Source organism: Pararge aegeria, chromosome 2 (genome assembly GCF_905163445.1).
Source record: "Pararge aegeria chromosome 2, ilParAegt1.1, whole genome shotgun sequence".
Lineage (NCBI taxonomy): Eukaryota > Metazoa > Arthropoda > Insecta > Lepidoptera > Nymphalidae > Pararge > Pararge aegeria.
The window spans coordinates 9,540,507-9,558,703 of record NC_053181.1 but is presented as its reverse complement, the minus strand read 5'-3'; the positions used below and the strand labels follow the sequence as shown (position 1 = coordinate 9,558,703).

The following is an 18,197-nucleotide window of genomic DNA, read 5'->3' as shown; positions in this document are numbered from 1 at the left end:
GCCTTTATTTCAAAATTCCATCACACTACACGGTTTATGAGTGACAGACACAGTGGCTCGTTAGAGTCGTAACAGTTGTAATGGCTGGCAATCGATCCATTTTGTTCGTGTAAAAGTTTATCAATCTATGTACTTATAAAGGTAACATAATATTCTACAATTTGTGACATAAGGGATTTGGTTTTTGTTATGAAATTCTTTTAAAATTAAAAAAGCAAGTTATGTACGGCTTTATAAAACCAAAAAAAAATACATTGTAAATCGTCATTCCAAAGTGAAAGATGTACTAAAATATTTTAAAACAATGGGTGTGACCTTTAAGGATGAGGAAGGTGGGAGTCTTTGGCCGTGGCTAGTTACCACGGTGTCGGTAGACAAAGACGTAACGCTAAGAGATTTAATGTTCTGGTGCGATGTAGCGTAAAAACCAACTACTTTGTCTAATACGATTATTGTATTATTAATATCCAGTGGTAATTGAATATTTCTTTTTCTAAGGGTCTAGTACAAAAGGACATATTAATATATTTTTTTGATACCGGCACCTACTCATACAGTACAAATCATTCGTGTATGTGTTTTCCATCATACCATAGTATTTTTTCATCATTTTCCATTATAAAAAGTATATTTTTGTCAATTATAATATTATCAGTAGGTGCAATGATAGTAAGGGGGGAACAAAGCTCGGTGAACCGATGGACATTGAGAGCCTAAAGCTGGGAGCCAAAGCCGGGAATGGCGACATCGCACCAAATTCAAATTCAAATTCAAAATTTCTTTATTCATGTAGGCCTATCACAGGCACTTATGAAGCGTTCATACATAATTGTTTACATAATTGTAACGGGATGGTGATAACTTCGTTCGCCAACTTAAATCTAAAGCTACGAGGGTTCCAAACGCGCCCTGGTCTAAGAAGAGCCCACAACAAACAAGCCGGGTAAATTTATTTTTTTGTTATCACCATCTTCCAGTAAATTTAAATTAAGCTATGAAGCTAGAGCAATTCACACCCAAGCTTTTTTATCGTTTAAATAATCCTTAATGTTATAATAGGATTTTCCGGTAAACGCATCTTTGATAGACCTCCCACCATGTAGATGGATGACATTTAGCGAGTCGCATAGAGCCCCTGGACCCAAGCGGCATAAGATCGTGGTATTTAAAACTACAAAAGACCTATAACCAGCTATGGATGAAGACTGATTGACATGATGATGATGATGACACAGTTATCATAGACCCGGCCCAGGGCGGTCGAAACCCCACTTCCCCTGGATCAGCCCTTGACGGATGTCCCGGTGCTCGAGAAATAACTGAGTATCACTTTTTTGGAGAGCAGTTTAAGGTCAATAAAATATAAAGCACCTCATTGTAAATGCTACTCTTTCTTTTTAATGCCTAAACAAATTGTTCGCAGTTCAAATAATGCGTCACGCTTAACCGGCTACCAGCCCTAGGGACACTGATTCAGCTTAACCTTTTATATTAAAGTACTGTCATTTTACATTGTCATCAAAATAAAAGCAAAGGGCAAAGATTTTAACGAACTCTCTTCACTTGAACTGTTTAGTGTGCCAGCTTTAAGACTATATCCTGGATTCGATTTCCCAATGGAAATAATTTTCAATACAAATTAAAATTCTTAAAAAGTTGCTTTTATTTTTCCCACTGCAAGTTAGTCCTTGACTGCGATCTTCCCTGGTGACAATTCTAGCCACGGCCGAAAATTCCCACCAAACGAGATCAATAAGTCTCAATAGTCATCTACATTGACATTATTATGTCAAATTTAAAATAAAATAATAAGGTTATAATGCAAGAACAACTTATAAACTGTGTAATAGCTAAACTGAAAAACACTAGACGCTCCTAAGCTCGTTCTACATTGAAAATTAACCCGTAAATTTCAGGCGACAACTGCTGAGTACAGAACTTTCCAAAACCGCCGACGGCTATAGGGGGAAGAAATACGAAGTAACAGCTCGAATCCCTCTAGCACATTACAGCTGGTTTCCCCGCTAAGTGAATTGAGCAGTTTTAATTGAGCACAAGTGATTTATTGCTTAAAACTGACTTTTGACGTTAAGTCATTCTAAAGTTTTGGTGAGTTATCATTGATTAATTTAAAGTGTACATTGACTTATTTAGACGAACACAGTATAGAAGCTGTCGTTTTAGATAAGATAATTTGCTACCTTACTTTAAATTCTTTACCTTAATAAAACAAATGCAAAAATGCAATTAATAATTCAAAAATAATCCTTTTTAGATGAATTGTTTGTAATTTTATGTCGATTTATAACAATAGACATTGGAAAATTTTTATTAATTATCAATCGTTTTTGAAAAATCTAAATTATTTTATTTCCCACGGGGCTTTATTGTCTCCAGTGTTCTGATGACACCGTCATTTAAAAATTTATAAATGAATACTATAAAAAATATTTTTGTGTGATATTCTGTTCCAAGCGGCGTTGCTTTGGAGCTTGATCAAGAATTGACACGTTTTTCGAACTATTTGATTAGTCTATCTCTGGCAATCGCGGTTTCCACTAAGCTACGGCTTTCCCACTGCTTAAAATAGTATGAATACTATTTTATATTAGTCATATCGCGAATGTAGCGACATCTAGTAGGAAATCTTGAAGTTTTAATATACTATTCAAAGGTTGATATTACAATGAGCCACTTTTTTATAAATTTACTAGCGGACCCCAGCGCCATCTGTAGGGCTGATTTGTGAATCTAAACCATTCAGGGTACCACCCAAACGCATAACGAAAAATTCATTCGAATCGGTCCAGCCGTTTAGGCGGAGTTCAGTGACATACACACGCACACAAGAAATAAATATATAAAGATTTTAAGGGTTTTTTATAAATTTTATAAAGTTTATATGCATTTAAAAAAAAGTTAATAAGGTTTAATTTGTGATAAATAAAGTCAGGAATAACATAATTCATACTTTTTCCGATGTGAAAAACTACTTAGATTATGATTATAGTTTAATTCACTTTCTATTAATAAATAATTCTTTATCAATAATTTAGGTTACGCTGTATATGGCGAGTGTAGGCTTTTATTTATTATTGTGCTAGCTGTGGTTGGTTTTGAACGTACTGTCACGCCGAAACTAGCTTTGAGTGAAATCACACAAGCCTATAAATATTTTGCATAAATTCAATGAGGAACATTCGGTATTTTTCCCCGTATTTCTTGAATACCTAATGTTTAGTATGATTCGGGATGAAAGCTTTATGCGCACACATTTCCTTGACATATTATTCGTTGTTATAAGACCAGTGCCACATATGTGCGAACAGATTCCTACATATGATATGAGGCATGGGTGTTTAAACGTGCGTGCAAAGTTTCAGTAAGACATCTTTTCGAACATGTAATTTCTAACCTTTGCATAGAAATGCTGATCCCTTATAGGAAATAAAGAGTACCTCTCCCAACTGTAGCACATGTGATGTAACAGATGAAGCATATCGTATTTTTTTTAACATAGTTACTAAATACTAACCAATAAATTGATTATTTAAATATAAATAAATTATTATTATATATAACAGACTAAAGGATCACAGAATGCGTAATTTTTTTTATAATTTTATTATTTGTGTATGGTAGAACTAAAATGCTGTTTGCACAATAGTCCTCAACAATTATCTTTATATATAAAATTTAAAGTCCTGACTGACTGATAGTCAACGCGCTGCCTATCTTTATAGCCTAGACCGCTGAGGAAAGAAACTTGGAATTCGGACAGTAGGTTTATGTTACGACGTAACCGCGCACTAAGAAAGGATTTTTCGAAAATCCTACCCAAGGGGGTTTAGAGTGTGTATGAAGACCTGTCATTTTACAAGTCATATTCAAGGAACTTGGTATTTTGATTCCTTAATTAAAATTAAGAAATTTGGTTTTCACAGTTTTTGGAAACTCTATCACGAATGGGGTTTAATAAGGAATAAATATAAATATATAGGAGTTAAATACCAATAAATTTATCTAAAATTCTATTAATTTTTCCGACCGACTGAATAATCAACGTACAACCTAAAACGCTGGTCTTAGAGACATGAGTATTGGAGGGAGTATTCTTTAAAAAGTATCGCCATTTACTAAGAAGGATAATATGAAATTCCATCCCTAAAAGAGTGATATTTCACTCTTTAAAAACTGTTCTTAAAAACTTATAATAAAAGAAACTGAAGTCGTACGTACTCTAAATTCTTCTTTAAACTTCCAAATTTTGAAAAAAAACGCGCTTACACTTCCCTACTCCGTACTGACTTAAGTCAATGTTGCTAAATCAGTGCAATCGACAATTGCTCGGTGCTGCATTTAGGTCACACATACCTCCATTATTTACTAGCAGTAAATTGTGGCAGGGAGTGAGTTGTAGAAGGTAGAGCTGTATGTCTGTTTATTAATTAGTATTCATGTTTGGCTCAACCCAAGTGAGAATACGAACATATAATACTTTGTATCCCGAATGCACGGGGATGCAATGGATTTCCACCCAGCACGGCTAGCAACGGCAGGAGACAATTATATTCCTGGGGAAAGGATATAAATTTATCTTCTCCCACAGCTTTATCAACTCTCAGAGCATTGGCGCAAAAGTAGAAATAATATCCAAATAATATATGTGTATTAATAAACGGGGGTAAACTTCTCCTATTCCATGTTCCAGTGATTTAGCAGATGGGCACGTTAATTATATCCCTTGTCAGGGGATATAATCGGGGGATGTAATTTTTATCTCCCGCCCGTGCTAGCCCTGCTGGAGATAGACATTGCATAATTTTATCACGACTTAATAAACTGTTCATACGTGATTCCTTAAAAAACTAAGACAACGCAGACGTAGTCGCGGACAACAGTAAGTAAATAATAAAAACCAAAATATACTGATTGATTTTAGTAAGTTGTTAAAATGGTTATAGCAACATAATATTTTAGTAAATGCCTACCAAGTAATAACCTACAACTATAATAAAAGAACTTATGTTAAATCCAATCCAATGTTTTTGCAAAGAGACGTGTGATATTTAAACATCAGGAGGCTATGCGTATATGTACATAGTAATAATATTTTCTAGGCATGTTATTTGGTTTTATATAGCATCCGAATACGAGCAGAAAATGTATTATTTTATTACGTAACTTTACCTGGTTTATTTTACGCTCGACTAGCTGCTAATGGATTTTTCAGTGGATAGCACGCGCGGTTTTATTATGATTCTTCAGTGGTAAACCCCCTGTTATTGAATGATTAACCTTTATGTCTTTTAGAATTATGGACTCGAGGATTCGTGACTGTGTTTCTAAAATTATTGATATCAAATTTTTAAAGTTATTTTAAATAGTATATTCCAGTCGTGTCCCATCTGCACAAATGAAACGAAGAAATTGTTTTAAAATGATTTCAATATACTAAACTTTTGCATGTGACGTCAGATTTTCCCAGCACCCAGCATGTTGATTATGGGCAAACCTAGGGCCTTTAGTGGACTTATGAAGGCATTTACATATTATGTCTATGTACGCATGTATGTATCTGTTTTAGTAAGCATGTATGTATATGTTTAAATACAGGTATAACTTTGACTTTTTTTAACAAAATACTTTATAATAATGTTTGTGAAAGAGTCCATGTGAAACACCACAATTTTGAAATATAAAGTCAAAAGTCTAAATTTTAAATTCCAATATTGCACTACGTTAGCCCGCCGGCTTCAATATACTTCTAGGTAAAATACGTAAAAAGAATATTGCTTTTTTCTGCAGTAAAAAATATCTAAAATAGTATTTTTTTAAAGTTTACTTTAAGTTGTGTAAGTGATACAAAATAAATAAAATTGTAAGTGATACAAAATAAAAAAAATTATTTTCTTAACATAAACAACTCACTCTCTATCACGAATCCTAAGTTACAAAATTGTAAAAATAGAGTAGGTATGGTGGTAAAGCACTAGGTATAAATGATCGTGAAAATATATCATGGTTACACAATTTCGTATGAAATTTTCTTGGGAGTGTTAGGGGAACTCTGTCGTATATTGTATGCATTGGCATGAATAAAAAATGAACTCATCAACGAATATTTGCGACCTTTGAATTCTTCATATTTTAAATTTAGTAAAGTGAATAACAAGTGTAGGTGTAAGGAATAAAATATTAATATCTTGATCAGAATCCTGATTTTTAAGGTTTCGTTACGTTCATCATCGATGTCTGGTCTTGCGGTTGATTAAAAAAAATATTTTTTCAATTTCTGTAGTTTACTCATATTATCTTTAACTGGTTAAACTGTGCTATATTAAATAATTTTATAAAATTATAGTTAGCTGTTACCATACTCAATGGTGTGCATAAAAGGGTATGCAGATGATTTAAAATGAAGAAAATCTCCATGCCTATTCTTACGATTTGTATAACTCGTACTGGATATCATCTGCATACCCTGTATGGACGCCACTGACAATACTTTTTAATTAAATATGTAAACCAAAAAAGAACTTGTGTTATTGCCGTTTAGGGTTACCTCGTAGAGGAAAAAAACATGAATAAATGGAAAAAAATTAAAAAAGTGCTTGGATTTAAATACTTACACTTATGTATTACACTTGAGTTACAAGTATGTACCTATGGTTGAATTTCTATCTCAGTAAATGACCGTTCGCAATAAATTAATTCCCATTCAGCGTACGCGTCTAAACTTGACTTAGCTAATGTGGCGTGATCAGAACAGATAATCTACTATTCAAACACATCAACTCTTGAATTTTAAGTGACACAGTTGGAGTGCAGCAAGTTTAGTTGGCTGATCAAACATTTCGCACGAGTTGCGACTTGAGTCAGGCTTTTGATTTGCCAAGTTGCCGCCTAAGTAACCGGACCAACCAACACTATCGCTACTCCATCGGCGTCACTTATAAAGTTTCGTTTGTGCTTAGTTCTTGTAGTACTTGGCTTCTCGTTGCTCTAGTATATTAATAGTTGTTGTAATTTTTATGACTAAACTAAAGTTTCGGACTTCCTAAAAACTGTCATATTTATGATATTAAGGGCACTTTATAATTATGTTAAAATATAGGAATGTGTGACAAAATTATCAATAGTTGTTGTAATTTTTGTGACTAAATTAAAGTTTCAGACTACCTATTCTGGCATTTAAATGACATTAAGGGCACTTTATATGTTAAAAATAGGAATATGTTACTAAATTTATTCAATAATTCGAGTAAAGCTACTTTCTGCCTTTTCCTAGGGACGCTACAACTGGTTATCCAAACAATTTGTTTCTAGAAGAATACGCCAATAAACAAATCAGATACTCTTTTCTAACATTAACAATCATTAAATTCGTCATATGTTTCGGAATCTCAATTGAATAACCGCCCATTTTAATATATTTTATGCGTGTCACATGTTTAAGTTAAATTATTTGTATATCTGTCGTGTTTGGCGTACAAGAAAGTGTATTTTCATTTAAGTTTTTATTTGAGTAACTGAATGTTTTGATAACATTATTTTTCATCCAAAATAACCATCGGCATTAGTTACCAAAGTCCCCCTCAAAAGACTGCTCTACCTTACGATACGCAGACTATAATATAATATTAAGGATATTTATAACAGCATTTTTGAATAAAAAAACATGCCAATGAATGTATGAACCCTACTAGCTGGAGTTTAATTTAACGACTTTAGTTAACACCATCACCTAACATTAGCATTTACATGTTAAATGAACGTTTTATAAGTGCCTGTGATAAGTTTTACATGAATAAAACATTTTTGAGTTTATATTTAAGTAGGTACAGATGTTAAAACAATCAATTTGTTGATAATATCCAATTTTTTAAGTATCTATAAGTTAATTAAAGCACCAGATACTTTTATTCAACGCGTAACATCTTACGCGCATATTAGACGCTTCTTATAATGTCGGTAGAAGAGTTAGGTACCTAAATAGCATACTACTTATCAAAGAAACAAACTCAATAGCCATAATAATTACATCAATTTATCGTTTCTATTCTGATGGGGTTCATAATAATAGAATGGTGCTATATACTACACTCGAGATATAAATTACGAAAGCTTTGTTAGTCGCCGCCAAGAGAAGTCGTAAACGCCGTGTCCACTCAACTGGCACTAATGAGCATTGTCTTATTTTACCACAATAGGTCAATTTTCTTAAGACTTAAACCCTCGTACTCGTAAATTAAATCTTAATATCTCATTACTTGCAAGCGGCCCGCCTATTTGACGCTTGCCAAAAAACTAGAACAATTTTGGACAAGCCGCGCGGTTTGTAAAGGCGTTATACCTAACTGTAGTTAGGTATTTTTATCTAGAAGATGAAGAATTTTATACGATACTTATTTAATTAGTTTGATTGCTATCGTGACCACAAATCAAATCATAATCTAAATAATAAAGTATCTTGAAATTGAAGTCTGTTTGTCTCTAAAGACTGAATTCCCTGATTACCAATACGGCAAATGTGTTAGTGGCAATAGTTTAGAACCTGGCGATAGTCAGTTGACCTTACAGACTGGAACTCCGTAGCAAAATATCTTTTCTATCAATATTCAACTGGACACATTTCGGAGAGTGTGCTAAGGAATTAATTTCCATCTTATATAAATAATCTAAAATGTTTTTTTTTATTCCAAGAAAAGTAAGTTGACTGACACCTCACTGGCTGGTAAGTAATGATATAAGATGGTAACGGACTAGTTAGGGTATAGCAGTTATTTTAAACCCTAATCGGGTTCAAGACCAGAGAGAATTCAGAAATTATAAATTCCCAATCTTCCCTTGCTTGGGACTTCCCACGTAAATCCACAGTAATCATCGCTGCGCCAGCGAGGTCACCCCTTTGCTATCGAAAGCGAAATTGCTTCCTCCTTTCTAATATGCACCTCAAAGATCTGTTATGCCTTTACGAATTCCGTATAACCCGAAATAATTTTGGGTTCTACAAAGTGACAGATAATAATCAGAGTGCATCTTCTTAGCCACATCTTCACTTATCATCAAGTGCGCTTGCTGTTAAGCACTGGATATATAAAAACGACTCTAGATTTGTATACCCTAGAATTCCATTAAATTCTACACTACCCTTTTAAATATAATGCGATCAAAAGTAATTTTTACTCATACAAAAAATGCGACAATCTTTTCTAGACAAAATTTACCTACACAAAAAAAAACCTACCTAGAATCCGCATACTAAAACGGTTGAACATACAGTCATATGCTGTTAGGTAAATATAAGGCAATGTAAATACGTGATATTAAAGACATAACATGGATACTGTTTGTTAGTACGGATTTGAACGGAAATTAACTGTCATATTTGTTCCTACAGGATTCGCAAACAAATAAACGTAAGATAAGAATCAAAAGATCATAAGATTTTGATTGAACTTTTTAAGTGAAAGACTTTGCAGACAAAAACGTTGCAGTCTCCGTAAAAACGTGTAATAAATGTGTATATTTTATATCTACATTCTAATACTTACTGGAATCTCTAACCCAGTAGTTGATAGACTTTGGCGAGGACTCCACGTAGCATTCTAGCGTGACGTCAGTGCCAAGCGGTGCTCCTACTAGTTGATTGGGCACCTGGATTACTGGGTGAACTGGTAACATGAAGAATAATATTACACGTTTGTACAATTAGTACTCTTTTCTACGACTACGATAGATCTTGGTGTAAGATCATAATATACTAGATACATAAAACATGGATTACTTGCGGTAATTGTGATCAAAATACCAGCAAAAAGTTGAATAGGTACAAACGTTGTACCCACAAGATTTTGAAAAACATGCCTTGATATTTTTTTATTGGGAAATAACGTTCCCATTGCTAAAAAGCTATAAAACCTTTGAGTAACCTTTTGAAGTTTTAAGAATAACATTTTTTTGATATTGCAAGATTATCAATCAGAGTTTCAGTTTTAAACAAAAAAATGTCAGACAAAACTTTTTTATCAGAAATCACTTGAAAAATCTACCAAACTATTGTATTGTAGGTGACGGGTAGGCTAGCAAACCATTCCAAAAGAGAAAAATAATTAAGAGGCACTGGAGACTGAGATAAAATTACACCATTAATAAAACGAATCTTACGAAAGTTTCCGAAATAAACAACAATTAGAACGAATTTCCTGTCGGCCATTTTAGTCTAAATGGGTTTTTCTAAATTTTGTTTTGTCTGAAAGAAACGTAAGAAAATCACAATGTTTACATAAAAAAATATTTAAGTATAGAAAGCATACCCTTGGTTATATAATTACAAATACAATCAAATGAGAAGGGTTTAGGCCGTAGTCCACCACGCTGGCGAAGTGCGGATTGGTCGACACTTTTGAATTGGCAAGTTTAAATCCCTTTTCATCATAGTTTTCACAGACTGAGTTCTCACTGGCTAGTACAAGATAAAAAACTTACAGTGCACTTTGATCATGATCCTCTTGCTAATTGTAGGAGGCACACCATTACTTGCGATGCACAAGTATGCGCCCATATCCGACCGTGAGATCTTGGTTAGTGTCAGCACTTCGTCTTCGTACACAGGCACTTTTGAAACATATTACTACTGTTTTTAATACATACAATTTTGAGTTTTTTTGCATCTAATAATTATGTTGTCACTAAAATATTAGCAAGTAATACAACTTAATCGTTTGATGAAACCTCTCCAAAAACTGGATAATCACTGCAGCATCTACGTGTGGCTCCATGAAACATCCATATATCTATATTCTATCTTTATATAGAAAAGAGAAAGTGTGTGGGTATGTTCCGTATAGGCTCCGAAACGGCTGGACCGATTTCAATGAAACTTTCAGGGAATCTCCGGATTGACATTGCGAGTAATCCTGTAAAGTTGGGTGACGATTGGAGCACTCCTAATTTTGAACTGTCAAACTGTCAAATACAGCTTTTATTTACTATGATGCTATTCTATTGATTGGTGTACATGGGTGTAGATAATAATATTCAACCGCTCGAGAAGATAATAGAAGAGAATGAATACGGAGAGAAATAAATGATTTCATATATTATGAGACTTAAATTAAAAATTTTATGATGTAAATTTATTGTTTAAATAAAATAAAGCAAAATCTAGCCCGGCGAAGCAGGCAGGGTACGCTAGTAATCTATAAATCTGCTCAGAGGTTATCCAAAACAATATTGTCTTTGCAGCATACCAAGATTAAAAAAAAAACACTGTTGCACTGCCCATTCGATGTAAAAACCTACCCAGAAGCACACATAACGCTAAGAACTGCGATAACTAAAAACAAGAAGTTTTACATAAAAATAGTTTCAATCAACTTGTTAATAGAAATACACAAACGTTATGTTTAAAATGTTACGTTTCTGTTCCGCTGTTGGTAAAAAATCCATGTTAGTGTAAGAAACAACCAAAATATGTAAAGTACGTAAATTAAAGGTGCTCATAAACGGACTTTTGTTATTAGTATTTATAGCTAGAAATGTACGCGTTATATCCACCATATAGCCCTCTATTTCTCACAATTAAGTTGAAATTATGTTTAAAATAATATAAATGTTTTTATTACCTTTATTTTTAACTCCATTAGAATCCCTAACGACTATTTCGGATCCTTCTTCTCTCCTCCACATAACTCGAGGTGTGGGTTGTCCGTGGGCACGACATGAAACCCTTGCGGTCCCTCCTTCTGGTACCATCACGTCGCCTGACGTTTCGTCTGCCACAAAGTCTGGCGGAATCACCACGTCTAAATAACCCATCTAAAAACATTTATCATTTTTATTGATAAATAATCAATTATACATTGAGGGCGGAGTTGAGGAAGCCCAAAATATTGCAACACTTTAGCAATTTTTGTGAATGTGAATCCACTACAGGTATTTCCACTACATTAAAATAAATTTTCAAATATGTATTGATTATGCACCGTAATTATTTTAGTTCCTTTAAATATATCTCTCAAAGACTCTCTTGGGCCCTTTTTATATATTTCATAAATCTGTGTTTAATCAATGTTTCATCACTACCTAAATTGATCGGTTTTATATTAGTGCTAATCTTTTTTCCCATTATGTAAAGGACAAAATTAATTGAAGGTTCGCAAATTTAGTCTAGAGATTTATGTATGTTCAACGGAATTAGCACTTTAGCGCTAGTAGCCGTTAATTAAATGGCTTACTTGATTATTCAATAATTTGAACTTCTTATCTGTAATTTCTTTCCAAATATTGAACACTCCAATGCCGAGTTTATTTTTAATGATTTTTTTGATAGTCATATATTTACAGTCTGTCTGTCATGCTGTCATAATGATTTTGAAATCCCAGAAAATAATGGGATGCGTTTCTAATAATCGAATTTTTATCGGTCAAAGAACCTACGTCACAATGTGACTATAATCGGATTGGTTTATGTATTGTGAGATGTCATAGATAGTAATGTTTACCTAAATCTCTATAAATATGTTACAGTAAATTTATAAAGCGGTAAATAATAAAACTTTTGATAACTTTAAATTTATATTTGCCAGATATTTATGTTCATGACATTGAGTTGGTGGGTAAATTGATATAAATACGACTGCATTATCCTTCCCCCCCGATGTCGTCGAGCCCTGGGGCTCTTCTCATGGCGAGCTTTCGCACTCGCCCCACTCCCCCGGTGACCCCTCAGGTGGTTATCGGCAAGTGTCCTTACGAAAAATGAAAAAAATGAATGATGCACGGCAGTCCTACATGGACTCGAACGATGCAAAGATACCTCCCGGTGTCTTAGTCGTTTATCAAATATTATCATTAATATTCTATTTGCTTGTCATTATCTTTTACCCTATTACTATTATAACAGTGAAAGTTTGTGAGGATGTAGGCATATGTTACTCTTTCACGAAAAAACGCATCGATCGAATTTGATTGAAATTTGAAATGGAAATAGATTGTAGCCTGGATTAACACATATGCTTCTCTTTACCCCGGAAAAATCAGGCTCCCTTGATTTGTAAAAATTGAATTTTACATCAGTGAGCTTTAAGTATAGCTACAGTTTTCCATAACAAACATCCTTGGAATTAGATTGATAGTAGCTGCGTCCCGCCGGTACTAAACCTTTATACGTAATTGTAAAAAAAAATACGTGTACAGACTTATTTACCGTGGAGCTTAGCTATTAGTTATAAGTTTTACAGAAATAGAAAACTTGTTTTACCAAGTCTTTCTGAAACCAATCTTTGATTACAAACTACTAGCGCACCGTGAAATAATTTTTGGAACACATTACGTCAAGGGGCGTCATGCCGCGTCGACGTCGTCGAAGCCTGCAGCTGCACTGTCGCCTGGGGATTTATGCCGTTATCAGGCCCGGGTATAAATTACAGCGCACTGCAATAATTTAGGGGGACCATACACGAATCATTACCCGCTGCGTCGCTCGCCCGCTCCCCGCTAGCGTAGTTTAATTCACTTTATCTCTCCGACGTTTATTGTAATCGCAATTTAATTTTCGTTCATTCGCATTTTGAACTGGCATACGAATTTTGCCGGTTGAATTACGATGCAAATCAAAACATATTAAAAAGTAAAGCAACCTTTTATTCTGAAAGGCTAATACAAAACCAGGATGAAATGTGTAGTTTTCACGCATTATTTTTTTCTACCGTTTACACTGCGGATTAGCTCGCATGTATTTTTTACGTGTACCTACTGTATGCCTATTTTTCTACTCATGTTATAAATTTGAAAGAGGTGCGTGAAAGACGGATAAATTTAAACTATTTTTGTATGTAAAAGTATCCTTGACCTATTCATCTCTAACTTTTAAAAGAAAGATTTGTTTTTCATATTTTCCAGTCGTGGGAATCAAACCCACAGCCTTGGATTCAAAAAGCGGGGTCGCTGCCCACCGCACCAATTGGCCGTCAGTTTTATCCTTAAGATCCCATAGCAACGAACATCAGTAACAAACTAAGTCATAACAAATCCTCCTCGATGTGTTAATCATAAAACGGGATGGTCTGGCTTTCGTAAAAAAATTCAATCATTTTCAATGATGTCAAATTTAGCTTTAGAATAAAATTATTGTGCTCTCAATATGATGTAAGTTAATCAGTCTCAGTACAATGCAAGTTAATGCTAAATATTGTCCAGAAATCAAATGTCGATGGAATAGTTATAGCACCTATAAGTTTATTTTGTGGGCTTGGATGATGAACGAAATATCTGTTGCATCTGCTCCGGTGGACATGTCGCATACTGCATTTTATATACATTCCGTTTTGTATATTTTTTCCGCAATTTTTGTCGGAATACCACTAGTTTATTCGGAGATCTGTGTATCACAATACACAAACTGTGACGTGATATCCGCGTGGAATTTCTGCCCAATTTTACGAGGTGTTGGCTATGGTGCAGTTTACCTGGTTATATTGAAAGTAATTCTTATGATGGTGCTAAGTACTTGGTATTTGGAATACACGTTTTATTCTGCCCTGGATCCGCCACCATGGTTTACCTGTGATGATTACAATACCACGAAATGTATGGTTAAACGGGTCAACGTGTCAATATTTCAACACTGTTTAGAGGCGCAGAACCTATTTAATACAGATTGTGGAATGAAAACCGCGAGCAGTTGTTTTTTCGAAAAAGAAATCGGTTACAATAATACCAAAAATAAAAACTGTTTTCATTTGTGGAGGGCAATATTAGCGAGTGCTATATCAAGTTTAATGTTGTTTATTGTGTTAATAAAAAAGGAGAAGTTCTTTAGAATTAATGTTAGAGTTCTAGCGTCGTATATATGTATCGTATTGTTTTTGTTATTTTGTGTGGCATTGTCTACCAGCGGTACATGGTACGCGACAAAAATAGGAATTAATTGGGGCGATATCGACTATAAGAGTTGTTTTTACATTTTGAATCAGAGTATTTTAGCATGCGGAGTAGGATGCGGTATGATTGGTTATTTGTCTAAAGATGTTCCGTTCCGAAGTCCTGCAGCAATGACTGCTTTTACTGTACCACTTTTCTCTTTATTTTTAACACTTATGTTTGCCCTCATAATATTTAGCGGCATTAAAACTGTATCTTATTATCACGGTGAAGAGGAGAATGTATTGGAAATTGGTGATAGCGTTTATTTTAATTTATTTGCATCTGTTTCAGAAATAGTTGGCTATTTTGACGGCATGCCAATATGGGGTTTTGCTTGGTTTTCGACAGTATTTATTTCTTTATTCATAAATATGTCGATACTTTGTCTATTTCTCCTTGAACATTTGACAAATACTTGGATTTTTTTTCAAAAATACAAATATTTGAGCTGTTTTTCTCTTGTTTTCTCAATTTTTGGCGCTACATTTCCATTCTATTGTTCAGATCTAACTGTAGTTCTGTCAGATGTTACCGAAATTATTCAACTCACGAGCGCGTTCTTCTTTTCTGTCGCAACATATTGGTTGTATGGATTCCGGAAACATAACGTTGATATTGTATTTATGGTTGGTGTCCAACCACCAACCATAATACCAATCCAATATGGCTGTTTATAATTATTTACATGAGATGGACGCAACTTTTAGTAAAGAAACAAGAAAACTCCTATTACATAGAATCTATGTTTGTTAACCTAGATGCCTTAATGGTTTACATCTTTATAAGTATTTATTTCTTTATAGTTTTGTTTGAAGCGCTGAGACAGATTAAAGGGTTTTATTGGAATGATAGCTTAAAAAATTTATTTCGTCCCGTTTGTTATTGGGGACCTCGAGATAAAATTTTATTTAGAAGCAGAAACATGTTCGTTCCGGAGATCATGACGAGGGAATTTTTGTACAGGCAAGTTAAAATTCATGGTTACAGCCGGAAAAATGAAATCAACGAACACAAAAGAAATTATTCTAATGTTATTCAAGATACAAGTATATCACCTGAAAATACGGAATGGAGTGCTTTGACATCGAACTGATACATGAATATATAAAGTAATGTTTATCTGATTATTATCTATACGAACAGATTATAATTGTATATTTCCCATAAACGTACACTATTCGTACTCCGTCTTTGTGCCTATCTTGTACTTTTATATGCGTATTACGTTTGGTTCTCAATTAGTGAATACAATAACTTAGATCATTTAACCTTTTTTTATTTGTTTGTTAGGCATTTATGCATGCAAGCGTTAACTCCAGGTAAATGATTAAACAAACAAAGCGTAAGTGATCATATAGCGTAGGTTACGCTTTATTTAAATATTAATATTTTCAACATCCTCAGTCATTTATTATTCCACTACTAGACATTTAGATTACATGCCTCTCCTTCACATAAGACTGTGAGGTTCAAAGCTTAGTAGGCTAAAATTAACGTTGCTGCATACTGCGGTATTGTTAGCTTTGATGAGTATCATCCCATCCTTGTGACAACAACCGAAATCGCCTGGTTCTGAGAATTGTATGGCAAAAAAATTTATAGCTAACACAATTTTGCCCAACGTAGTTGAGGGATATATACTGGAACAGCGAGGCAGTGAGTAAAATGAAATAGAAAATAAAAAAATACACAATGATATTATAACAACAATATTATATTTAACACGCAGATAAAATGGACGGCGAATGGAAGTGATAACACTTAAAAGCGATCTCTCCTTTTTTTTTTTTTTTTTTTTTTTTTTATATAATACGACAATACACACATCGCCATCTAGCCCCAAAGTAAGCGTAGCTTGTGTTATGGGTACTAAGATAGCTGATGAATATTTTTTTATGAATATAATACACATAAATACTTATAATATATAGATAAACACCCAGACACTGAAAACCATTCATGTTCATCACACAAACATTTTCCAGTTGTGGGAATCGAACCCACGACCTTGGACTCAGAAAGCAGGGTTGCTGCCCACTGCGCCACTCGGCCTTTGATTCTATTATTCCAAGTATTTTTGCTTGGTTAGGTTGTACACGAGAAAAAAATATTAGTGTTACATTTTACTTATTTAGAAAACAACGTGAAATAATACATCTAAAGGAGTAAAATATGTTAAACATGTTAATACCTGGCTCTTCATTGGGTCAGTATTGATTTGACACATGTATTGTCCCCGGTCCTCCTCTTGAACGTTTCTAATGTGTAAATTCCAAACAGTCTGTCCGTTATGGGACACGCCCACTCTGTGGTTATTAGTTATCACATGAACGTGTATTGCTTGAATTGCCTTAGTGTCGGCCTTTACCCAACCGACCTGAAAATTAGTTTGGCTTCAATACAAACTTCTTAATAACCTACCTAAATTAAACTATATTATGAGTTTGCGAAAGGTCAACAAAGTGTAAATAGAGATAATTACATATTGACAAGCTTTCGCTTGTGATTTTGTATTCGAATACTCGCTTTAATGTTTAGTGTGTGTTAAATAACCAACCAAAAATGTGGAGCTACAAAATATGAGAGGGTACTAAAACGTAAATTAATTTAAGAGCCTAAAATATTTTTTGTAAGGTAATTTGTAATCCAATTTAAATACATATTTATTAATTCCACTACAAGTTAGCCCTGGACTGTAAGCTCAACTGGTAAGTTACGATATACAGTCTGATTGGGGAGCTTAGTCCGCTCCCCTCTTGGGGGTATGTCTCTTATATTAAACCTATACCTCTTATTGTTTTTAACACAGTATGAGTTATATGAGTATGAGCTATTTAAGACACTTGTTTGACCCCTCAAGTTCGATATCCGGCATGCACCTCCAGCTTTTCAAATAATGCATTGGTTTTATGTAAGCAAATGAAAATATTGATTGCTTTAACAGTGAAGAAAAACATCGTGTAGAAACCTGCATGCTTGAGAGTTCTTCATAAAGTTCTCATAGACGTGTTAAATCTTTACTAATCCGCAGTTGGCCAGCGTGGATGATTAGAGCTAAAACCCTTCTCATTCTGAAAGGAGACCTGTGCCCTATAGTGGGCCGGTATTGGGTTAATAATTATGATGATGATGTGATATTATTGCTCTATGCCTATTATATTCTTACAACTGGGTATAGGCTTCTCTTTTAGAGAAGAGAGAGAGAGAAGTATTTCAGACCGATGCTCGAATGTAAGTTGACAGACATGCACCTATAAAAAAATCTT

The 18,197-nt window shown here is 34.1% G+C and overlaps 3 protein-coding genes across 5 annotated transcripts in view; 2 read left to right on the top strand and 1 right to left on the bottom strand.

Annotated features, from left to right (window-relative positions):
• LOC120633682 (lachesin-like) overlaps window positions 1-18,197 on the top strand; it is a 337,749-nt gene that overhangs the window by 76,013 nt on the left and 243,539 nt on the right. The window lies entirely within an intron of this gene.
• Window positions 1-18,197, bottom strand: part of LOC120633651 (lachesin-like) — a 34,776-nt gene that overhangs the window by 8,293 nt on the left and 8,286 nt on the right. For all 3 annotated transcript variants that reach the window (XM_039903956.1, XM_039903948.1, XM_039903965.1), the window contains 4 exons: window positions 17,123-17,308; window positions 11,631-11,823; window positions 10,492-10,620; window positions 9,558-9,677 (listed from right to left, as the gene is read on the bottom strand). In XM_039903956.1, coding sequence (XP_039759890.1) covers window positions 9,558-9,677; window positions 10,492-10,620; window positions 11,631-11,823; window positions 17,123-17,308 — 628 coding nt within the window. The remainder of the gene's footprint in view (window positions 1-9,557; window positions 9,678-10,491; window positions 10,621-11,630; window positions 11,824-17,122; window positions 17,309-18,197) is intronic.
• LOC120633701 lies at window positions 14,077-16,245 on the top strand. Its single transcript, XM_039904022.1, has 2 exons — window positions 14,077-14,463; window positions 15,735-16,245. Exons 1-2 carry the CDS (start codon window positions 14,178-14,180, stop codon window positions 16,022-16,024), a joined length of 576 nt encoding a protein of 191 aa, XP_039759956.1. The 5' UTR covers window positions 14,077-14,177; the 3' UTR covers window positions 16,025-16,245.